This window comes from Onychomys torridus, unplaced genomic scaffold (assembly GCF_903995425.1).
Source record: "Onychomys torridus unplaced genomic scaffold, mOncTor1.1, whole genome shotgun sequence".
Classification (NCBI taxonomy): Eukaryota; Metazoa; Chordata; class Mammalia; order Rodentia; family Cricetidae; genus Onychomys; species Onychomys torridus.
Window position 1 is genome coordinate 22,846 of NW_023411717.1, and position 25,850 is coordinate 48,695.

Genomic DNA, 25,850 nt, shown 5'->3' on the forward strand with positions numbered 1-25,850 from the left:
GAATAAATTCCTCAAATGAAAAATTATAATTTAATATTTCCTTCTCAGGGAGGATATCATTATTTCAAGATTCCTCATCTTGTGACTTATTGCCCAAACAGTATGTAAGTGCCATGTCTTCAAGGCATACAGATAGAGGGAAAGACAGTCAAGTGTGGCTAGAGTCCAGGCAGGAGACTCCTTGGTAGTCACAGACATGGAAGCTCTGTTTCCTTTAAGGATTTTATAATTAAAGCTGAGTTGATGCCTACTGATGATAAATATAAACCAACACAATATTAAGATACCCAAGAAAGTATAAATATGGGTTTTCTTTTTTATTTATTTTTATTAATTAATTAAATTTTCCCCAATCAAAATTTTCCCTCCCTCTCTCCTTTCTCCCTAACCCTCTCCCCAACCCCCTATCTTCCCACAATTCATTTATCCATCTTTCTATTCAGAAAGGGGCAGGTCTCCCATGTATATCAAGCTTCAACAAGACTAGCTGTCTTCTCTCCTATCAAGGCTGAACAAGGCAACCCAGTAGGAAGAAAGGGTCTCAAATTAGGTAATAGAGTCAGAGACAGGCCCTGCTTCTTCTGTTAGGACTCCCACGAGAAGACTGTGCTACACAACTGTGACACATGTGCAGAGGGCCTAGGTTGGTCCCATGCAAGCTCTCTGGTTGGTGGTTCAGTCTTTGTGAGCTTCAGTGAGCCATGTTACTTCATTCTGTGGGTTTTCTTATGTCATTTCATACCCTGGCTCCTATTATCTTTCCTCTTTTACAGGATTCTCCAAAGCTCTGGACTAATGTTTGGATGTGGGTCTCTTGCATCTGTTTCCATCAGCATCTCTGATGAAATTGGTCTAGGCAGCAATGTATGAGTACAACAGTGTTTCACTAGAAATCATTTCATTGACTGATTTTTTTTTTGCCATTCATATTAATTTCTATCCTAGGTCTCTGGGCTGCCCAGCCTCTGAGTCCTGGCCCTCCAGGCAGAGTCAGGGTGTTTTCCCACCCTGGTATGGGTCTCAAGATGGACCAGCCATTGGTAAGCCATCCCCCAAATTCCTGTGCCACTTTTATCCCAGTTTATCTTATAGACATGGCAAACTGTAGGTCAAAGTTTATGTGGCAGATGGGCATGATGGCACTATACTTTAATCTCAGCATTCAGGGAGGCAGAGGTAGGCAGTTTTCTGTGAGTTTGTGGCCAGCCTGCTCTACAAAGTGAGTTCCAGGACACCTAGAGTTGTTACACAGACAAAACCTCTTCATCAAAAAGCCAAAAAAAATGTAATATGGTTGTGTTGGTGTCCCAATCCCTCCACTGGAAGTCTTGCTTGTTTACAAGACATGGCCTGTTTAGGCATAAACATGGGTTTTCAATATGCTTTGTCATTTATCAGAGGCTTGTTCTGGAGAGTAGTCATTTCTTTCATGTATCTTCATCAGAAAAGGGCACAATTCTAGGCCCTTGTGCTTCATACAGAACTGAACTATGTCCTCAAAAGACCTCCTTTATTTTAACATTTCTATTCAACATTAATTCATCTTTATATTAATCTTTCTTAAATTTTCAAAATAATATTTCCTTATATTCATGAATTAGAATTGTGGACACAAGTAAATCACAATAAAACAATGAACTGTTATGACATACACATAATAAACAATATTGTAACACAGTTACTTCTACCTAACTCATCCATTTCAACTCTGTATTCTTACTAACAACTTCACCCTCTATTGCTTCAACCCAAAAGCTGATGATATACAGGAAGAAATGCAAACTGGGCTTTCCTCTGCTCATGAAAACCAGCCCAGCCCCTGTAGCTCTAACAGAGGAGCTGAGTCCTGAGTTCCCCTCTCTCCCAATTCAGTGACCAGCACTGAACACTGCCCTCTCATCATGAAGTTGTGGCTGAGCTTGATTTTCCTTGTAACCCTTTTAAAAGGTCATTAATGGGAACAAGAGATGCTGAGTGTGTGGGGGCATGAGTAAGAGGTGTGGTGGGTGTGTGTAACACTTTTCTGACCTGAATTATCTACTCTTCCAGGTATCCAGTGTGAAGTGCAGCTCATAGAGTCTGGAGGAGGCTTGGCACAGCCTGGGGGTTCCCTGAAACTCTCCTGTGCAGCCTCTGGATTCACCTTTAGTGATTTCTACATGAGCTGGGTCCGCCAGTCTCCTGGGAAGGGGCTGGAGTGGGTTGGTTTTATTAGAAACAAAGCTAATAGTTACACAACAGAGTACAGTGCATCTGTGAAGGGCCGGTTCACTATCTCCAGAGATGATTCCAAAAACACCCTCTACCTGCAAATGAACAGCCTGAAAGCTGAGGACACAGCCACTTACTACTGTACAAGACACACAGTGCCAGGACCTTAGTTTGAACCCAGACACAAACCTCCTTGCTGGGGCGCTCATCACCAACAGGGGGCGCTCAGGGCCAGAGAAAAAGGCAGGGTGCACGTTACTCTCTGTACAAATTTTCATCAAGAATGTTGTTTGGATGAAATTTCTAGCATGACCGTTAGAGTGTTTGGTTATCTGATCACCAGAGTAGGTCAGTTCATGCTTTCTCTTGACCATTGCCAGTAGTCTAATGTAGAGGTATCTTTTTGGATTTCTGGGGACCTCTCTAGCACTTTGCTTCTTCCTATTCCCATGTGGTCTTCATTTATCATGGTCTATTATTTCTTGTTCTCCCTCTCTGTTCTTGATCCAGCTGGGATCTCCTGCTCCCCTAAGCTCTCTTTACCCCCACACGTCAGGTGGCTCATGTAGCAGATAAAGAGATCTGGCCAGGCCCCAGATGGAGCTCCAGGAGTCCAAAAGGCGAGAAAGAGGGGGGATTGTATGAGTGAGAATTGTTCAGACCAAGACTGGAAAAAGCACAGGGACAAATTGCCAAACTAATGGAAACACATGAACTATGAACCAATAGCTGAGGAGCCCCCAACTGGATCAGGCCCTCTGCATAAGTGAGATTAGCTTGAACTGTTTGGGAGGCATGCAGCCAGTGGGACTGAACTGCATGAACTTGCTGTTTGGAACTTGGGGCATATGCAGGGACACTGTCCTCAGCCTGGAAGGAAGGGGACTGGACCTGCCTGGACTGAATCTACCAGTTTGAGCTGAATCCCCAGGGGAGTCTTGCCCTGGAGGAGATGGCAATTGGGTGTGTTGGGGGGGAGTGGGGGTGCGGGAGGAGGTAGGATAGGGGAATCTGTGGCTGATATGTAATATTAAATTAAATTTAAAAAATAAAAAGAATGTTGTTTGGTACTTACAATGCTGGAGCTACCAAGAAGTCTCTGCAATAAAAGTGGAAACTGTACAGAATGGCTGAACATGAGAGACTGTAATGTGGATGCAAATTTCTTTTTGGCTAGAGGGGAACTCTCCTCCACTGCTGGTGGGAATGCAAGCTTGTACAGCCACTTTGGAAATCAATATGGTGCTTCCTTAGAAAATTGGGAATCCATCTCCCCCAAGAACCAGCTGTAGCACTCTTGGGCATGTACCCAAGGAATGCTCAATCATACCACAAGGGCTATGTTCATATCAGCATAGTTTGTAATAGACAGAACCTGGAAACAACCTGGATGATCTTCAACTGAAGAATGGATAAAAAAAAATGTGGTACATATACACAATGGAGTACTACTCAGCAGAGAAAAACAATGACATCGTGAGGTTTGCAGGCAAATGGATGAATCTAGAAAAAATCATCCTGAGTGAGGTAACCCAGACTCAGAAGGACAAACATGGTATGTACTCACTCATAGTAGGATACTAGATGTAAAACAAAAAAAGATGACTAGACTGCTACACAACTCCAGGGAGGCTACCTAGAAAACGGGACCCTAGGAAAGACACAGGGATCACTCAATGACAGAAAAATGGATGAGATCTACATGAACAACCTGGACGACCGTGGGAGTAATGAAGGGAAAGATTTGAGGGAAAGAGAGCTTAGGGGAGCAGGAGATCCCAGCTGGATCAAGAATAGAAAGGGAGAACAAGGAATAACAGACCATGATAAATGAAGACCACATGAGAACAGAAATAGGCAGAGTGCTGGAGAGGTCCTCAGAATCTGCAATACATCCTCTGTAGACTGCTGGCAATGGTCGAGAGAAAGCCTAATCTGACCTAGTCTGGTGATCAGAGGGCCAAACACCCTAACAATCATGCTGTAACTCTCATCCAATAACTGATGGAGGTGGATGCAGAGATCCTCAGCCAGGCCCCAGGTGGAGCTCCAGGAGTCCAATTGTTGAGAAAGAGGAGGGACTGAAAGAGTGTGAATTATTGAGACCAAGATTGGAAAAATCACAGGGACAAATAGCCAAATGAATGGAAGCACATGAATTATGAACCAATGGCTGTAGAGCCCCCAGCTGGAGCAGGCTCTATGGATAAGTGAGACAACTGAATAGCTTGAACTACTGGGAGGCATCCAGGCTGTGGGACAGGGATCTGTCCTTAGTGCATGAGCTGGCTGTTTGGAACCTTGGACTTACACAGGGACACTTTGCTCAGCCTGGATGAGGGGACTGGACCTGCCTATACTGAATCCACCAGGTTTAAATGAATCCCCAGGGGAGTCTTGGCTCTGGAGGAGATGGGAATGGAGGGGAGAGGATGGGGGGAAAGTGGGGGTGGGTGTGGGAAGGGGGAGGATAAGGGAACCCATGGCTGATTTGTAAAATTAAAACACAAACATAATAAAAAAAAGTCCAAATCTCTTGAGAGATTCATGGCCATGTCTTAAATGCATCCCCCTGTCTTAGCTAGGTTTCTATTGCTGTGAAGAGACACCATTACAATGATATCTCTTACAAAAATTAATTGTGGTATCTTGCTTCAAGTTCAGAGGTTCAGTCCATTATCATCATGGTAAGGAATATGAGGGTATGCAGGCAGACATTGTGCTGGCTACATCTTCATCAAAAAGCAACAGGGACTGGACTGAACACTTGGAGGTATCTTAAGTACTTATGAGAGCTCAAGCCCACTTCCATAGTGGCACACTTCCTCCATGAAGACCATGCCCACTCCAACAAGGCCCCGCCTCCTAATAGTGTCACTCCCTATGAGACTATGGAATCCAAATACATTCAAACTGCCATACCCCCTATAAAATCAAATTAAAAAGTAGAACACATACTTCCCACATTCATTGGCACAGAATACACATTACCATTACAAAAGAGAGGGGAAGGAGCATAGTGAGGAAATTCTGGGCTGAAACAAGCTTGATAATCAACTAGGCAAACTCTAAACTCTGCATCTCCATGTCTGATCTCAAAACTCTCTTCAGATCTCCAACTCCTTTCAGCTTTATTAAATGTAAACATTTCTTTATTTTTAAGTTGGTTCCAATCCCTTTTAGCAGCTCTCCTCAGCAGGTATACCACAACTCTGGCCTCTCCAACATCTTGGGTCTCCAAGGTAATTCAAGTTTTGGCTTCACAGCTTCACACAATGCCTTCCCTGGGCCTCCATGTAGTGACAAGTGATATATGCCTAGACTTGGTTGCTTTCTCAGTCACAGAGGGAGATACCATAACCCCTTTCTTGCCTTGTGAGAGCTGGGATCAAAGGTGTGTACCACCATACATGGGCCTAAGCTAAGACTGTGGGCCAGGCAGGAAAACTAACTACTAATGGTGCCCAACATGTTGGCAAGAGTTTCCCCCTAAAACCTGAGAAAAAATTTCCTAAAACAGAGCTAAAAACAGCTTCCTAGTTGTCTCTCTCAAGCTAGCAGCAGCCTGGTGGTTTGAGCTACTAAGGCGGGTTCCTAGTGTGTGCCTCAGACCTGCAGTGCGGAGATCTTCACTGACTGTCCATGCTGCTTCTGTTCAGATCCAGACTGTACCAGCTGGATCTGTGCTTGCACACCTGTGGAGAGAACATAGGGAAGTGAGGGGTCATAGAACTACCTCAGTTTCCTCTGCTGCTCTGGGCTCTGATGCCTTACTTTGGGCAGCTGCCTCCACACCCACTCCATGAGGTATGAGATTGGAACACAGTAGTTTCTGGAGACTAATCTGGTACTCTCTTGCCAGGTGAGGGAGTAGGGTCAGGACTTGGGTCTGGGGCTTCTTTCAACATCACTGAACATTTCTAGTTACAATCTTAAAAAGTATTTCTTTCTTTCTAGCTTTCAGGTTCAAGTGACATTATTACATTGCAAAAACATATCTTGATATGTTGTAAATTATGCATTTCTTTCACTTTCAAATGTCCAAGTAACAAGTTTAGTTTTTGCCACCAGAGAAGTCTGTTCTTAATGTGATAATTTGCAAAATCCTGACTCTTAATTATTTCTCTTTTTTCAGTCTTCTCTCTATTGTTCTATTTTGTTATTTTTTGTTATTATTCCCCATGTTTCTACATTGTAATTTAAGAAATGTTGTGCTGCTTACCTTTTCCCTACTATGTGAGATATCAGGTCAGTTATCTGAGGAATCATATTTCTCAAGAGGGAGCATCTGTGCTGATAATGATGGCATTGCCTTTGCAAAACTGGGTTGTTTCCTTTGGAAGATGCTGCTGTGTCCTCAGCAACTCTCCTCTTTCTATGTATCTAATGTCCCAAGCTGGACTTCCTCTTACTTCTAGGCATGCTATGGAGCTAAAGATTTTCAGATATTTTGATGTTTTTGCTACAAATAAGCTCAGTGGAAGGAACCTGGGGAATAGTTTAACAGACCATCAGCCAAAAGATTATATTTGAGTTACTGTGTGTACATACTTGTGACTTGCAGGTAAATGTTAATCCTTGAAAATATACTGCATATCAAGGTATAGATACATTTATTTTTATGTAAATAGCAGGATCATCAGTCAAATGCATTTCACTCCCATAAAATTTTGTCCTAGATTAAAATTTCTAGTTCTTCAACTAATCTGGGTGTTCGTTTTATAAGATGTATTCAAAACTGTCTTTCCTGTTTTCAGCAAATGATTATCCCACATTCATACAAACTCACATGAATTAGTCTTGAGTCAAGAGCATGGAAAAACATGTAACTTAAAATTAGAGCTGTACATTATCTTAGGTGGAAAAGCTGATTGCATGGTAAATCAAGACAAGTAAGATTGGTTATTACAGTATTCTCATAAAGGCAAGTTAAAAAAAAGGAGTGAGTAGACAGTAAGAAAGCAGTCTTAATTTGTAAATGACCTGAAAGTATATTAATCATCCTGGTTGTGTGGTCTGGCAAAGGTTTCAGTCTCTTGGAATGCAAGTGATATTTATTATCATAAAGTACTGTCACATAAGTATATTTCCTACAAGTTGGTTATGATAGATTGAATAAAATGTTCCCCATAGGCTCATAGGGAGTGGCATTATAGGAATTATGGCCTGTCACAGTAGATGTGACTATGTGGGAAATAGTGTATCACAAGGGGGTGTGTGTGAGGGTCTATATCCAATTCCTTCTTGATGTTTCTTAAGATATAGAACTCATGGTCCTAATCCTGCATAATTTTTGCCATGTTTCCTGCCATGATGATAAGAATAAACTTCTGGAACTGTAAGAAAACACCAATTAAACGTTTTATTTTATAAGAGTTGTCATGGTCATGATGTCTACTCACAACAATAAACCCTAACTAAGACAGAAGTTGGTATGAGAAGAAGGATATTGCTATATTAGGCCTGACCATGCTTTTTCTTGTAGGAATGTGGACTTTGATACTTTGGATTAGAAGAGCAGCAATTGAGCACTTTCAATGGGCTTAAGGGGTAACCTAGTAGAAGCATGGGAAATAGTGGGGCTGAGTGTAGTTGGAGAGCTTCTCTCCAGGTGCCACCAAGCCCCTGTGGTCCTACAACCCATGTATAAAATAATCATACAGACATTTATATTATTTAAACTGCTTGGCCATTAGCTCAGGCCTACCATTGTCTAGCTCTTATTCTTATATTTAGTCCATTTCTATTAATCTATATTTTGCCATGTGGCTCATGGCTTACCAGTACCTTACATCTTGTCATGGCCGTGGCTGACAGTATCTCTCTCCTCAGCCTTCCTGTTCCCAACATTTTCCTCTTCCTTGTCCAGCCTACCCTATCCTTCCTGTTTGCTACTGGCCAATCAGCACTTTATTTATTTTAACCAATCAGAGCAACACATTTGACATACAGAACACCCCACAGCAGCTGAGGATGATTGGAAATGTGTGGGCAGGCTCAAAGGTGTGGTGATATTTTATCTGTGTACCCCAATAAAAATTATCCAATGATCAGAGGAAAAAGCCAGCCACTATGGTAAACATAGAAGTCCAGCAATGGTATCACACACTTTTCATCCTAGCATTCAGGAGGCAGAGATCCATTGGGATGTCTATGAGTGCAAGGCCATACTGGGAACAGAGCCAGGATTGGTGGCACATGTCTTTAATCCTTATGTTGCATGCAGGACAAATCTCCACAGTTATATTTGAGTGTCTAAATAACTCATCAGGGAATCCCAGAGACAAAGAGAGATATGCTGCTGTAAATTTTATTTCAAATTACAAATTGTTATTTTCCTCCTGCCAAAAAAGCACACAATTAATTTCCCTCAGACACCAAGACATTGAGAGGAAACTTGGCATAGTCACCCACAATAGTGATACAAAAATTATAGTGTTTCACAAAAATATATGTGAACTATTGTGTGGTGTTTAAAGAAAGAAATCACAATTTTCATTTTCTTATGTTTTTTTTTAGATACAATGTAATCTCATTGAGTTCTAAAGGAATTATCTCCTTTTCAGTCTTTAATTTGGAAGAATGTGGTTACCAGTTACATTATGAAATGTTATGCACACATAGAATCCAGATGGGATCCCAGGCCTGAACCAGTGCTAGACATGGATACAAGCTACCATCCCTAACCTAAAAGATATCTCAAATGGATAACCAAACAGAAAAACTAATTTCTAAATGGATTCTCACTGACTCTATAAACCACTCTGACAGGTACTTTGCAGTTTGTACCGCACCATCCAGTGCTAGGAGAGCTCATCTTTGGGCAGGAGGCTTCCAGGTCTGTGCCAAATTGATTACTCCAAGTCCTTTGTCCACAGAGTGTGGTGTCTTAAACAATTAAAATTTAATATCAAGTTCTGGAAGACAAGGAATAAAAACGTTAATTTCTGTTTACCTGTCTTGCATGTTTACTCCATGTTATTTACTGAAATCTAAAGATCTGGAGATGGAATCTCTAAATCCACAATTAGAAAGAATATGTGTTTGTATTTATGCATGTAGGTTACCTCATTAAGTATAATCATTTCTAATTCAGTCTTTCTTGAGGTTTGGGTCACTGTGAAGAACCACCATGACCAAACAGCAAGTTGGGGAGAAAATGAATTATTTGGCTTACACTCTCAAATTGGTCTTCATTATTTAAGGAAGTCAGGACATGGACTCAAACAGGGCAGGATCCTGGAGGCAGGAGTTGATGTAGAAGGCATGAAGAGGTGCAGTTTACTGGCTTGCTTCCCCTCATTTGCTCAGTCTGATAGAACCCAGGACTGCAAGTGGAGGGATGGCACCACTCACCATGGTCTGGGCCCTCCCCCATTGGTCACTAGGTGAGAAAATGCTTTACAGCTGGACCTCAGGGAGGCATATCCTCAACAAAGGCTCCTTCTTTTCTGACAACATTTGCTTGCTTCAAGTTGACACACAAAACCAGCTAGTACACCATCTTCTTACCTATATATTTTTATTGTTTTATGTTTATTCACACATTAACAGAATTCAATTGTTTATATGTACCACATTTTCATTGTCCATTCTTCAAAGTATATGTAGCTTGTTTCATTTATTAGCTTTTGTGCCTAGATGGGCAATGAACATGACTGAGTAACTTTCTTTGTAGTACAACATTTTGTCTTTTGTGTATATGTCAAGAAGTAAACTGGGGTTATATAATGATCAATTTTCAAATTTTGAGAATTATCCATACTAATTTCATAAATTTTATTCTTATTCTTATGTATAAAAAATAGGAATATGCCAGTACTCAAAGTATGGCTAAATGCTTTATGTTCTTTAATACAATAAATGTTAATGAAACTTCCACAAGGCAAACATTTAATTCTGGCTACTATGCTCTTCAGATTTCTACTTGCCAGATTTTATCAGCAGTGCATGTAGTTGGAGAGCTTCTCTCCAGGTGCCACCAAGCCACATTAGTCCAACAACCCACTTATAAAATAAACACACAGACATTCATATTATTTAAACTGCTTGGCCATCAGCTCAGGCCTACCATTGTCTAGCTCTTACTCTTATATTTAGCCCATTTATATTAATCTATACTTTGCCACATGGCTTGTGGCTTACCAGTGTCTTTACATGTTGCTTTTCATGGTGGGGGCTGGCTGTGTCTCTCTCCAGCCTTCTACTTCCCAGGATTCTCTTCTCTCTTCTCCCGCCTATACTTCTTGCCTGGCCACTGGTCAATCAGAACTTTATTTACAAAGAGCAATATTCACAACTGTTCCCATTTTCTTTTGTTTTTAAGGAAGGTTTTAACTTTTACATAGTACAATTACATATAACAAAACAATTATCAAGCAAGAATTACAGTTACAATATTAAAGAAGATGCCTATCTATCTTATATTTGTGAGTCTAAGGTTTTATATCTAACTTATCTTTTATCATAACTGAGGAAATTATAACTATCTAGCCTTCAACCACATCAAAGACCTCAGAAGGATATAATATTACCTGAGAACCGGGAGAAGGATGCAAGCATTTTTCGGGAGTCTTGCAAGAGTAGACAGAGACAGCTGGCAGCCTGGATAGTCACCTAATGTTTCTTTGTAATGTTGGGTCATTTGTCTTCAGCCCATAAGGCTAGAGTCTCTCAGTCACTTCTCTCAATGTCTTGTAGAATGTCTGGCAGTTTCCTCTGCGAAGCAGGAACCTGAAGGACCATTTTGTCAAGCAAACTTTTCACTGTGCTCATGGAAACAATCCAGCCTTTACCCTGTGGTTCTGGCAGAAAACCCCAGCCTTAGACTCCCAGGTTCTCCATTGAGTGATCATCCCCAACAGTGGATATCAAAGAGGCCTAGTAGACAAGTGTGATAGTTTCCTGACCAGAAGTCTCTGTATTTTTAGGTGTGTTGTGTGAGGTGGATTGTAGAATCATGGGGAATCTCAGCAAAGCCCCAGAGATCAATAAGAGGCTATTGTGCCATCCCTGGAGTCACCTTCAGTGATTACTAAATGAAGTGTGTCCTGTAGACCAGGGAAGGATCTTAGTGGTTTGGTTTTATTAGAAACAAAGATAGTGGTTCTATTGCAGAAGATGTTTCCTCTTTTAAAGGGAGACTTGCCATCTCAAGAGACAATCCATACAGCAGTGCCTATATACAGTCTGAGATATAAGGAAACATTGTCCTATTTCTGTGTAGTCTGGAGAGTGATGAGATGTCATTGTGATCTTGGATGTAAACTTACCTGAAGGATGCGCAGGAACATTATGTGGTCTCTCAGTAAACATGGGGTTCTAGGTCAAGCCAACAATGGACAGTTAAAGAACCAAGCAGAAACCATAACAGGCTGCTCAGTCTTCTCTCTGAGACCAGGCCTCAATTTCAGTTTCCTGACACTTAAGCAAGCAGTTTCTAGGAGGATGGTGAACAAAAGACATAGTCCTTGCAGTAGCTCCCTTTCTGCACGTACTCTGACTATTCATCCAGTTGTTTACTGTCTGGGACCTTTCACCAACTTAGAGCTATATGCATGGGTCAATGTGAACGTGTGAGACCAGCCAGTCTCCATGGCAGCTCAAGGACAGAGCCTGGGCCACTGAGTCAGCCCCCACAGTCAGTAGGTGCAAGGCCAGCCTGGCCACATGGAGGCTCAACGACAAAGCCTGGGACTTGTCTAGGTCTGCCCCCAAATGACAACTGTAACTCCCAACCAAAATTTGAAGGTTATAACCCCTCACCCAAAAATACGATGCCAAGGCTTGTACCACCCTCCTTGCAGTTTTTCCCTTTAAAAACCCCTCACCTTGAGAGCTCAGGGCTGTCCTCCCTCACTTGACTAGCCAGTGTGTTGGACATGGACCAAGCCCTGACTTGCTCGTTATCAATAACACCCCGTGAGTTTTCCATTGGATATTGGCTCTGTGGTGGTCTTGCTCAGGGGTCTGGAGGCACAGCCACAAAACAAATAAGCATAATTGACATGCTTTTCATTTCTTGAGGCTTCCTTTCTATCTAATAGCTTCCTTGGGATCATATTCACATTAAATTTGTAGGACCCTGTGTTATCATGAAAGTGAGTACTCTTGGATATAAGCTTTTAGTAATATGTGGCAATTCACAAGAATAAAATGCATAAAATTGCTGGTGAGTATAGAAATTATTCTGTTCAGATGCCAAAGAAGCTCATGAAATATAGGACAATTTTCTGTCATGAGATTCACAACTTATTCTATGTGGGATTCTGACAACTCCTTAAGGCATTTCTGCCGTATACATTTGCAGTCTCCCATTCTGTCTCTACTAATGGTTGGATGAATTTACATTTGTCCAAAATGAATGAGGTTACATGTCCTCCACATCTGTACCAGCTATTTTTTCATTCAGATCTTTGGGTGATATCCATGTAAAAATTGAGACACTTCAGCAGGATTTTCTCTCATATTTCTGATTATATGTGATGCAGAACACTTCTAATTCCTCTATGGGACTCTTTCTGCCTCCTTCTAATACTCATCTACTTCTTTGGTCTATGGCCTGTTTATTCCCTGCCTATTTACTACTAACTACTAGTATATTCCCGATTCTAACTCATTATCAGGTTTTGCTCTCTAAATATATTCTCTCAATTTTGGGTTGCCTGTATACTTGGTTAATTTAATTTGTTATGCAGAAACTTTTGGTTTTGATGTAATACTGTTAATTTCCTTTCTGGATCCTTTGGTTTAGGAGTTTTAATCCATAAAAAACCTGGGCCAAATGCCATACATATTCTTCAAATATTTCTTTAAAAAGTATCATAGTTTGTGATCTTACCTTCCAGTGATGCATTAGTTTGTTGTTAACAAGACATAATGAAATAAAATACCATCAGGTATAACAAAATCTATCACAGTGAAGTTGGACAAGGCAAATCAACTAAAGGAAAAGAGTCCCAAGAGAAGGAACAAAAATCAGAGTCCTACTCATTCACGTACTCAGGTGTCTCATATATTGAGAAATAGGAATTTAGACTTCTTCATTTTGTTACATTAATTTTTTAAAACACAAATTTGTTTCCCATACTTGAGTAAATTTTTAAATTTTATAATTTAATCCAACTTTACATATCAGCCACAGATTCCCCTGTCCTCCCTCCTCCCGCCCGCCTACTTCCCCCCTAACCCACCCTCCATTCCTATCTCCTCCAGGGCAAGGACTCCTCTGGGTATTCAGCTCAACCTGGTAGATTCAGTGGAGGCAGAAGCAGAATAGAGTGTATGGAATAGAATAGAGTATAAAATTTTGCTGATGAGTGGAGATAACTACAATTGTCAATGAGTATAAGGACAAATATTTATAATGTAGTTAGACATTATGCTACTTAGGAAATTGGCAGTTATAAGTTCTCCCTCAAAGAACTATGACTTGATAAACACTGGTTATAGGGTAGGTTTCCAGTACCAGATATCTAGGCATGTTTTCCCTCTCATTGATAGGGCTTTAAGCCACATGATGGAAGTGGATGCAGAGATCCTTAGCAAGACCCCAGGTGGAGCTCCAGGAGTCCAATTGTTGAGCAAGAGGAGGGACTATAAGAGTGTGAATTGTTGAGACCAAGATTGGAAAAAGCACAGAGAGAAATAGCCAAACTAATGAAAACACATGAATTATGAACCAAAAGCTGTGGAGCCCCCAGCTAATTCAGGCCCTCTGGATAAGTGAGACAATTGACTAGCTTGAACTGTATGGGAGGCATCCAGGCAGTGGGACCTGGATCAGTCCTTAGTGCATGAGCTGGCTGTTTGGAACCTTGCGCTTATGCAGGGACACTTTGCTTAGCATGGAAGGAGGGGACTGGACCTGCCTGTACTGAATCTACCAGCTTGAGCTGAATCCCCAGGGGAATTTTGGCCCTGGAGGAAATGGGAATGGAGGTGAGGGGCTGAGGGGAAGGTGGGGGTGGGGGCAGGAGGGGAAGGACAGGGGAACCCATGGCTGATGTGCAAAATTAAAACAAAAATATAATAAAAAACAAAAACAAAACAAAAAACAAAAATATAAGTGTTACTAACATTGTTTCCAATATCTTTTCTAGAAATCAGTTTCATGGTATACAAGAATATCTTCTTATATATAATATTTATTTTGAATAATTTTATTTTTAAAGAAGTGTAAGAGAGCTGAGAACTGGTGGCACATGCTTTTAATCCCAGCATTTGGGAGGCATAGGCAGGTACATCTCTGTGAGTTTGAGGCCATCCTGGTCTACAGAGTGATATCCAGGAAAGGCGCCAAGCTGCACAGAGAAACCCTGTCACAAAAAACAAAAAACAAAACAAAACACAAAAGTGTGAGAGAAACATCTGGTCACACAAATCCCCAAGATTATCCTGTGCTCCCTTCTCAATAAATGCACATGGAGTATGCCATGTATATTTGGTTCACTGTCTCTATCTTCAATACACTGCAGGCTTTATTTAAATTTACCAGTTCCTTTCACATTCTGTCTCCCACAGGCAGTGGGCTTACTGCCCCAATGTTCTATTGCATTAGATGAGAGTCCTACACCTCGTACATCTTCATGTTTTGTGGCCATATTCTAATTCATGGCCTCCTAAATGATCTCTGCCTGAAAGCCTATTACCTCTGCACACTGCAGATGCCCCTAGATCTTAGGTTGTTTGGCTCATTTCCCGTCTGAGAACCGTTGTAAGAAGTTTTGCTCTTTGGCACAGCAGATGTCTGTATAATATGAAATAATCCATGGAGCTTGCTAATGATCTCCCCTGATGATATTATCTTTAACTGAAATCAGTATAGACAATAAAATCTCATTTTGGTTTTCATTTTCAGTGTATAATTTTCTTCCTAATATTTTATTCTTCATTTTTATTACTTAGAGGAAATTTCTTTTGGAAAAACACATACTTGAACTTTTATATTTTTCATCCAATTAATTTGATAACTTCAACATGTTGTTCAAAGGATCATCCAGAAAATTTAACTGATGTAAAATTGTAAAAAATTAAAGCACCCATTATTTCCATTTTCTTTCTCCTTTTTCCTCTTTTATCCACCAACAATTGTTGTAGTTTAGGTTGCTACAATGCATGTCCGTTAATCAACTACTTAATGATTCCTTATTTATCAATTTCACTGTGTCTTGATATTTACAGAGTTATATTAAGCTATCTGATTTTATCTTAAGTACTCTCATATATGCTATGATATTGCATACATTACAGAAGTATCAATGCTTCCTCATGTATTTATCTATTTACTTTAGATAGTATAAAATATAAGATATATGCCAGGCAGTGGTGAAGCACACCTTAAATCCCAGCACTCAGGAGGCAGAGCCAGTGGATCTCTGTGAGTTTGAGGCCAGCTTGGTCTACAGAGCGAGATCCATGAAAGGTGAAAAGCTACACAGAGAAACCCTGTCTCAAAAAAACAAATATATATATGATGTGGTTATTGTTAATGTTTTCTCTTTTCTACATTAGTTACAGTTACAGTTTCAATATTTTTATTAGTGTGTGTGTGTGTGTGTGTGTGTGTGTGTGTGTGTGTGACCTGTTTGTGTCCTTCTTAGATCCCTGGGTTTGAGGTTAGGTGCTGATTATAATGTTGATTCCTTTTCAGATACTTGTGACTGAAATTTTCATATGCACCTGTTTTTTCATTTACATAATGGTTTTCAAGTGCATCAGCTTTGACAGCCAGTCTTCCCTCTATGCCCTCACATCTCTCCTCTTCGTTTCTTTCTCTCTTTCTCCATTTTTCTTACTAAGATGTGGAGTTACATATCAACCTTCTTGAGCTGCATCACAAATGACCTTAGGCTAACGGTGATAAAATCTATAGATGAAATCTTCCTGAATCTTTCTTTGACTCTTTCTTCCAGCCGACTTTCCTTCCATAGGGTTCAGTCGCTCCATGCTACAAAGTTTCATGATCCTCTGTATCTGAATTTTCTAAACCGAAATTCCTCTTCAGTTCCTGTCATGTGCAGAATTAGAGGAGCTGACCTGCAGTCTGGTCTATTTTGCTCTTCTTGTTTAAGAGTGAGACCAACAATGTTCTCCAAAGATATTCCAAAGCTCAGCTAGTTTATCTACAATGCTGGAAATTGGAGTCCATTCAAATTGAATCAGTAAAATAAGAGATAAAACCTATTGTTCAGTTGTCCTGTTTTCATGTCAGTGAACAAATAGGTAGATGTGCAGGTAGACAAGAACTTAAATAGGTAAAAACACAAAGGTTTCACACTCTTATATAAACACAAATCTGGACAAGGCCTCCCAAGTTTTCCTAGACGAATAATGGAATTTATTCATGTCACATCTCAACCCAGAAAGGGAGTTCTCCTATCCCCCATGCAGGGATTACTTACCCAGCCTTGATGCAGGGAGAATGGATCAGCCCTGCCTCAACTTGTTATGCCAGGCATTATTGACTCCCATGGGTAGTTTGCACCTTTCTGTATGGAGAAGTGGGTGATGGTAGAAGGGAGGCTGGGGGAGAGAAAGGGAAGAGAGGAGGGAGGGGAGACTGTGGTTGGTTTGTAAATGAAATATATATGTATATTTGTATGAATGTATATGAAATAAATGAAAATTAAATATAATAATAAATAAAATGAAAGGGAGTTCCCAAAATCATGAGGCAGTGACACTTAGCACTGGAGCTGACTAAGGCAGTGCTAAGTACATCAGTGTTGATGGCCACACAGTAAAATAGGAGAGCTCCAGAGCATGTAACAAAGTAATGTCTACTACCATTTATAACAGATCATGAAGAATTGGGTTGTAATTAACTGTAAAATTTGAATATTAAATGAAATAGGTGATACTAAATGTATGCCAAGGAAAAAAACTTAGTACCTTATATAAAAATTTGCTACCATTATCTTTATTACAAGACTCCACCAGCACATTTAGAAAATAGAACATGCCATCTCTCAGCACCAGCTACAAAACTTGTTATATAGCAAGAAGATATGCAAATGAGGCCTTTCTCTTCTCTTGAAAACCAGGCCAGCACAGACCCTGAAGATCAGGCAACAGCAATCAGCCCTTGATTCCCAGGTCTCCCCACTCAGTGATCAGCACTGAACACAGAGCACACCATGGATTTGTGGCTGATGTGGGTTTTCCTTGTTGCTCTTTTAAAAGGTAATTTATGGAGAAACAGAAATACTGAATATTTTAGTGGACATGAGCAGGAATCATAGTGAGTGTTTATGGCAGTTAACTGACAAGATTCTCTCTTTTTCACAGGTGTTCGATGTGAAATGAAGCTGGTGGAGTCTGGGGGTGGACTGGAGGATCCCTGAGACACTCCTGTATAGCCTCTGGATTCACATTCAGTGACTACTGGATGGCATGGATCAGACAGGCTCCAGGGAAGGGGCTGGAGTGGGTTGGAGAAATTAATAAAGATAGCAGTCAAATCAACTATGCACCATCCCTGAAGGAACGATTCACCATCTCCAGAGACAATGCCAAGAACACACTGTACTTGCAAATGAGCAGTGTGAGATCTGAGGACACCGCCACTTACTACTGTGCAAGGGACACAGTGAGGGGACCTCAATGTGAATCCAGACATAAACCTCACTCTGAGGCTGCTCTGGGCCACCAGGGGGTGCACAGCCCACAGAAAACAGGTTCACTTCAGTTGACTATGCAGATAAGACTAGATTAAACACTCTCCTCAAGTATCTGGGCTGCACTTCCTCCTACAGTTTCCCTGAAATTCTCTCTGCATGCATGTTCTGAAGGGAATCCAATGTCCTCAAAACATTATATGATCTCCTTGTATTATTTTTAAAAAAATTGAGGCACAATATCCCATGAACAAAATGCCAACTGAAAGCTTTGAGAACATAAAGTACCTCACCTTGGTCACTTGAATTACATGATAAGGAAATCCATGGACATTCCTGAGTCTTTTCATATTCCAGGCAGAGCCCTACCTCAGTTACCTCAGCCCTACACTGAGACTTATATTGATGAGCAAAGAAGAAGTTGAGCAATGATAAAAAAAAAAAAATGAAATGTCAGGACCTCCCCTTCTTAGAAAAGTTAGCGCATACAAAGTCACTGTGGTGTCATATGACCAAGGAGCAAGAGAATGCTAGGATTAACATTATATTATGCCAGAATTTGAAAAACAATTGCAGCAGCTTTAGCCTGAGGATTTGTCTTGGACATTTTTTTTTTGGTTTTTTTTTTTTTGAGACAGGGTTTCTCTGTATACCTTGTGCCTTTCCTTGATCTTGCTTTGTAAACCACGCTGACCTCGAACTCACAATGGTCCACCTGCCTCTGCTTCCCAAGTGCTGGGGTTAAAGGCGTGTGCCACCACTGCCTGGCATGTCTTGGGCACTCTTACCATTAAGAGTTAATAATACACTGACTGGGACATGACATTATGCCTAGGTTGGCTAGGAGGTTTTGTGTTGGTCTAGTGTCTTCCAGCTACAAAAGCTATCAGCTTGAAAACAGACTGTCATTTTCCTCTAGATTCTTAAAACTTTGGTTATATGGCTAATGAGTAAAACTGATAACTCTTTATCAATGATGTCAAAACTTGAGGTAAAATTATTGGAAATGATAACTCTGTTTTGTCATAGTTTATTAATGATGACTAAAAGGCAAGCAAAATGAAGTGAAACACATGTCCCAAAACAAATTTATGTGATCTATATTTTGGAACATCATGAATATATCCCTGCATGCTAAATTCTGTATGAATAAAGAAGTACTCTGGCTGTTAGTCAGTGAGGCTGAAAGATTCTCAGGACCACCAGGGTCTGGCTCACCTCCTTCCCTTGTCAACTCCTTATATCCTTGCTAAGACTGGTGCCACCAAGTTGGGTCCTGTCAGAGTAGAACAGCCAGGCTGAGATGTAATTCCTCTCTGTCCATCTCTTCTAAAAATGAAACTAAGAAGAGTCCTATGTCTGATTTCTCTTGTGGCAGTTCTTGCATCCACACATCTTCAGACCCTGCCCTCATCCAGAGCTGGAATATTACAATCTACCTGCCTAGAGAATCAAAATCACACAATTTTCCATTGTTATCTGAATCCATCATGGATCACACTGGATCTTTAAGGTGAAATCTCATCTCTGACAGGCTGCAGGCTTATTTGTCTAAGAGCCAAAGAAATTCCAACCTTATTTTTTGGATAGTTCCCCTCACTGTGCAAAATAGTGATAACTATCTTATTTAGTTTTCTATTGCTGTGATAAAACAAATTAAAGAGAATTCATTTAATGAATCTTACGACTTCAAGCCTCAGAGTGGATGCTGGCAAGTAAGACAGGTGGAAGGAGCAGCTGCTGAGGGCTCACAATTTGATTTATAACCAGGAAGCAAAAGTGTCTAAAATAGTATGCGTCTTTAGAATCCTCAAAAATTTTCCCAAATGAGAAACTTTCTCTGACAAGGTCACACCTTCTCATCATTCTGAAACAGTTCCACTAAGTGAGGGTCAAGAACTCAAACTTATGAGCCTGTGCGTGTGTGTGTGTGTGTGTGTGTGTGTGTGTGTGTGTGTGAGAGAGAGAGAGAGAGAGAGAGAGAGAGAGAGAGAGAGAGAGAGAGAGAGAGAGAGAGAGTGTGCACGTGCGGTGGGGGGCATTCTCATTCAAGGGTACATAGCTAGAGTCCCTGAAGGAACTTAGTAAACTATGAACTGGAAGACAGGGTGACAGTTCTTCTCAGGGACAGTGGACATGAGCCACAATGTTAGCTTAATGAAGGAGGGCTGAGGCAGATGAACCAATTTCTGTCCATAAAAAAGTGGTTTTGTATCAGATTTTAAGGTCCACAGTGTGTATAGGAGTGAGTCCCACAAGAATCAACTTATGGGAACTAAAAGTTGCTAATTTATGATGAGATCATATTACAGGGACAGGATCATGTTATAGAACTTGAAGTTGACAGCAGAGGTTAGACAGCTCTCCAAAAGGTCTGTTTCAGTATCCTGCTATGTTTAAGAATATCATCATGAAACCCACAATTCAATGACATTTGGCATGTTCATTCCTAAATGGGCTGTCATTTTCACACTTTTCCCTTCATTGCTCATGGATCTATGAAGAGGAGGGGGTACAATGATTGTCAGAACCAAAATTTGTGGACAACATCAAGGAAACCAGTTTTTTTAGAACACAATATGGCAGATGCACACATGAACTCAGAGACTGTGACAACATGAACTGTCAAGAGCCAGGGAAGAGGACCAACAGGCAGCATAGGAACTCATAGAACAAGGCTTGGTTGGCAGCAAAGCTTCTTCAAGGGAGCCTTGGAGAGGTGCAGCCAAAAGAACTACATGTCCACAGGACTCGGTGCCTTTATTGAGCACAGTACTGCTTATTGCTGTCATGGCCACCACATCCCTCCTAATCTATGAGTTGTATGAAAAATCAAAGTGGGTGGTTCTATTACCTCACTGTGCACTGTGTCTACTCTTTACAATGATAGTGATTGTCTCTTTCCTACCATTGCTACTGGAGCAGATTAATGATTCAATGACCACTCTTAGAAAGTGTTTACACATGTAGATTGCTTGTATAGTTAGGTTAAGATGTTTTTGTTAATGTCTTTCATGTAGAAAATCTTGGCTTCAAAGTTTAGAAAGTCAGACTTTTAAGAGTTGAGTGAGAGAATTGTTGAGGTAAAGAAACAAGAACAAACTCAGTCAACCATTACTGTCTGACATGCCTTTCTTGCTAGGATAAATTGGTGATCAAAGGTGATTTTAATGCCTTGAACCTATTTCATCCCTCAGCATTTTGATGAGATTTAAGAATAAAAAAAAACCTGTTGATTAGTGTGTATGTACCTAGAGGGTTTAAAGTAAAAATGAATGATTGTCTTCATATATAAAAGTTTTGATTTGTGATTCTCTTAAGATTTTTTAGTAAGATTACCTTTTGTAATAAATAATAAAGTGATTGATCCTTTCTTTGAAAGCCAGACAAAATCCACACATGGAGGAGGGGAAGTGGGCACAAGTCTCACTCTCAACAAGGAAGCCATACACTATTGACAGCACTGGGAAAAAGTCAGTTTTCTATAGTGGAGTGACACAAGGTATGTCAGTCACACTCAGGCAAGGTACACAATCAGGAGTTTGACAACACATCATGGAATTCATTTGATGATTTCAGTTTTTTTTTCTATTTCTGTTTTTATTGCTAAGTGAGAGGAAGAACGTGAAAGTGGAAAGATAGAGATGTAGTGAAAAATCTGCAAAGTGTTACAGGAGAAATACTTTAAAAAATTAAATTAAACTAACGAAACAAGACAACAAACATGCTCATGTGGTGAGGACACATGTACTATCAATACAGGAATCATATTCATGTATTCTGTTCACGTATAATCATGAGAAGATATAGTACATGTCAACAAGGAATTTCCACACTATCACTTTTGTTAAACATTTGGTTTTTAAAAGTCATTAATGAGCAAATAATTATTTCGTACATTAATTAGTTATCTTCTGTTTAATTTATGAACACAGTGAGGAAACAGAAGTGCAACCATGAACATGCTGTCTCATCATTATTTCTGGTTCAAAAACATCGTTTGTGCAATTAAACATATTTGAAATACAAATCCTACCTTTATCATCTGTACTGCAAAACTGGGACCTGAGCTCTTCCATATCACCTCCCCTTCCCACCTCAGCCTCTGTGAAACAGAACAATGCTCTCCATTGCAGGAACTCCACCTTTTCATACCCCATGTGACTCTGGTCAGGGAGCATTTATCTTCCTGTTTCTGGGTTATCTCACTTGTATAAAATACTGAGGTCCAATCTGTTCTCTCACATGTACAGTATATGGGGAAATCAAATGCTGAGTTATACACAGAAGTTCAGCCTATCAGTCAGTCCATTTCTTGTGAATAAATAGGTAGATGTACAGGGAGATGAGAACTTACATAGGCAATAACACAACAATGTCACACTCTTAGATACACACAAATCTAGACAAGGCCTTTCAAGTTTCCTAGATCAACAGTAGAATTCAGTCCTGTCACATGATCTCATCACAAAAAGGGAATTATCCCATCCCCCATACTAGGATTACTTGTCTAGCCTTGATGCAGGGAGAGGAGATTAGCCCTGCCTCAACTGGTTATGCCAGGCATTGTTGATGCCCATGGTTAGTCTGCACCTTTCTGTATGGAGAAGTAGATGATGGTAGAAAGGTAGAATGGAGGCTAGGGAGGGAAAGGGAAGAGAGGAGGGAGGGGAGACTGGTTGGTTTGTGTAATAACTAAAAATAATTTAAAAATAAATTAATAAATAAAATGAAAGGGAGATCCCCAAATCCTGAGCAGTGACACTCAGTGCTGGAGCTGACTAAGGCAGTGCTAAGTGCATCAGTGTTGAAGTCCACACAGTAAAACAGAAGAGCTCGAAAGCATGTAACAAAGCAATGTTACCACCATTTATAGCAGGGCATGAAGAATTGGGCCTCATTAATCATAAAATGCATCTTTTGTTTGTGCGTATTAAACAAAATAGATGATACTAAGTGTGTGCCAAGAAAAAATAGCTTAGTATCAAATACAAAGATTTCCTTCTATTATCTTTATTACCAGAATCCCCCAAGACATTTAGAAAGTAGTACATGCCATCTCTCAGTACCAGCTACAAAACTTGTTATATAGCAAGAAGACATGCAAATAAGGTCTCTCTCTTCTCTTGAAAACCAGGCCAGCACTGACCTTGAAGATCAGACAAAAGCGATCAGCCCTGGATTCCCAGGTCTCCCCACTCAGTGATCAGCACTGAACACAGAGCACACCATGGATTTGTGGCTGATGTGAGTTTTCCTTGTTGCTCTTTTAAAAGGTAATTTATGGAGAAACAGAGATACTGAGTGCATTAGTGGACATGAGCATGAATCACAGTGAGTTTTTATGGCAGTATGCTAACATGATTCTCCCTTTTTGCAGGTGTCCAGTGTGAAGTGAAGCTGGTGGAGTCTGGGGGTGGCCTGATACAGCCTGGGGGATCCCTGAGACTCTCCTGTGCTGCCTCTGGATTCACATTCAGTGACTACTGGATGGCATGGATCAGACAGGCTCCAGGGAAGGGGCTGGAGTGGGTTGGAGATATTAATCAAGGTGGTGGTAGCACAAACTATGCACCATCTCTGAAGGACCAATTCACCATCTCCAGAGACAATGCCAAGAACACACTGTACCTGCAAATGAGCAGTGTGAGATCTGAGGACACCGCCACTTACTACTGTGCTAGATACACAGTGAGAGAACCGCAGTGCACACCCAGACATAAACCTCAATGTGAGGCCTCTCAGCACCACCAGGGGGCGAAGAGCACACAGAAAAAAGGCTTCCCCCAGGAGTTTATGTCAATAACATTAGATTAAACAATCCTCTCAGTTATCTGGGCTGCACTTTTTCTTAGTTTCCCTTAAATTCTCTCTACATAAATGTTCTGAAGGGATCCAATGTCCTTAAAAATATTACATGTTCTCCGTATTTAAAAAAAATTGAGACACAATATCCCATGATCATAATGCCAACTGACAGGTTTGAGAACATAAAGTGCCCCACTTTGGTCACTGGAATTCCATGGTAAGAAAACCCATGGACACTCCTGCGTCTTTTCACATTTCAGGCAGAGTTTTGGTCAGAATTCTTGAGTATAATAGCACAGAGTTTTAGGGGAAAACCAAAATGACTATGTGGCAAAGATCATTAGATCATAAACCCTAGTATGTCTGAAATCTACCCCATTCCCCTAAGGATGCAACCTGGCTATGATTTTACCTAATTCAGTTTATTACACCATGACTTTCATCTCTGTTGATCACAGAAATTTGTATAAACAGATCGCTTTTAAAAATCATCATAAGAAGTGAGATATCTTTACATAAAATTAAAAAATCACAGAATTTTCTACTGTTATCACAATCCATCACAGACACCACTCCCTTCACTGTTCATGGATCTATGAAGAGCTGGTATGATTGTCAGAACTGCAATTTGTGGACAACTTCAAGGAAACTGTGTTTTTAGAACACAACATGTACATATGAACTCATAGAGACTGTTGTTAGAATTCTGCTCTCACTCCAGCTGCATGACTGCACATGCACATGCATAGTTCAGGAGTTTAGCAAAGGGTCTTGTGAATTCTGTCATCAGTGTGTGCTGGTGATCACTTACATGTGGTCACACAATCTGTGCATGTGTGGTGTGGCTCTGTAAACCCATCTGTGTCTTAAAGTGCTCTGACTCAGACCCTACCCTCTCTCTCTCTGTTCTGCTCCCCCCCACACCATCTTTCTCTCTGTCCTCTGCATTTGCTCTTCCCAGGTCTGGTTCTTCTCCCCTCGCTTCCTCCTAATAGTGCTCTCTGCTACCAGGTAGTGTGGCCAAAGTTTGTGACCTTTTCACCAGGCCATAACCAGCAACATTAATCTGTGGTGACACTTTATTTGTAAAATGTAATTTTATTTGTATATTAATAAAGTTGCCTTGGGGTCAGAGCAAGCCATAGCAGAAGCTGGGCGGTGGTGGTGTTCGCCTTTAATCCCAGCAACTGGTAGGCAAAGGTAGGTGGATATCTGTGAGTTCCAGGACACAGCCAGTATGGCGACACACACCTTTAATCTCAATACCAACCATAGAAGACCTGGAGTTCTGTATAGACTGGCAGTGATGAGGAGGTCATGTGGTTGGATTTACAACCAATGAAAAGGCAGAACAGAAAGTCTATATAAAAGACAGGACGCAGGAAGTAGCTCTTTGGCAGACAGGAAAGACAGAGCAGCAGTGAAGGGTAGGTTTTCAGCTCTCAGCTATTGCGCTGACCTCTTGGCTTTTAACTCTGCAGTTGACTCTCTGTTTCTTATTTAACACGACAGTTACATCTACATTCATCCTTCATTTCAACTGCGACAACATGAACTGCCAAGAGCCAGGCAAGAGGACCAACAGCAGCACTGGACATGGTAGAACATGGCTTGGTTGGCAGCAAAGCATCCACAAGGGAGCCGTAGAGAGGCAGAGCCCCAAGAACTACAGGTCCACAGGACCTCATGCTGTTATAGAGCATGTTTTGATGTAGAAAATCTTGGGAAAACTTTAAAGTTTGAAAAGTCACACTTTTAATAGTTGAGTGAAAGACATGTTGAGATCAAGAAACAAAAAGAAAAAGGTAGCTGGTTGTTACTAGCTAGCATGTCTTTCTTGCTAGGACAAGTTGGGGATCAAAGGAGATTTTAATTCCTTTTACCCATTTCTGCCCTCATCTTCCTGATATAATTTAACATAGAAATGACTGATCATTTTAATATATAAAGGTTTGATTTATGATTCTTTTTGCCTTTTTTATAAGATTATGTTTAGAGCTAACTAATAAAATGAATGATCCTTTCTTTGCAACTGCAAAATATAGACTGCCAGTGAAAGTACCGGCTGTGAAAAACACCTTGCTTACTTAAACTTCATTACTCTGTAACAAGTTGATTGGATGTGAATGTATGTGAGTTCTTGGGAATAGCTTATTTTTACAAGTAATACATAAAATGTTAAATCATGAAAGGTAAATGAGAAACACAATGCTT

General features: G+C 40.5%; 2 pseudogenes and 1 gene segment (V, D, J or C); all 3 read left to right on the forward strand.

Moving 5' to 3' along the window:
- The first annotated feature begins 1,871 nt into the window (after nucleotides 1–1,871).
- Nucleotides 1,872–2,381, forward strand: LOC118575313. The segment is given in 2 exon segments: nucleotides 1,872–1,947; nucleotides 2,050–2,381. Coding segments are annotated over 2 exon segments (378 nt in total).
- Nucleotides 2,382–17,348: 14,967 nt separating this feature from the next.
- LOC118575291 lies at nucleotides 17,349–17,926 on the forward strand (annotated as a pseudogene).
- Nucleotides 17,927–23,030: 5,104 nt separating this feature from the next.
- On the forward strand, nucleotides 23,031–23,645 carry LOC118575292 (annotated as a pseudogene).
- Nucleotides 23,646–25,850: the final 2,205 nt, after the last annotated feature.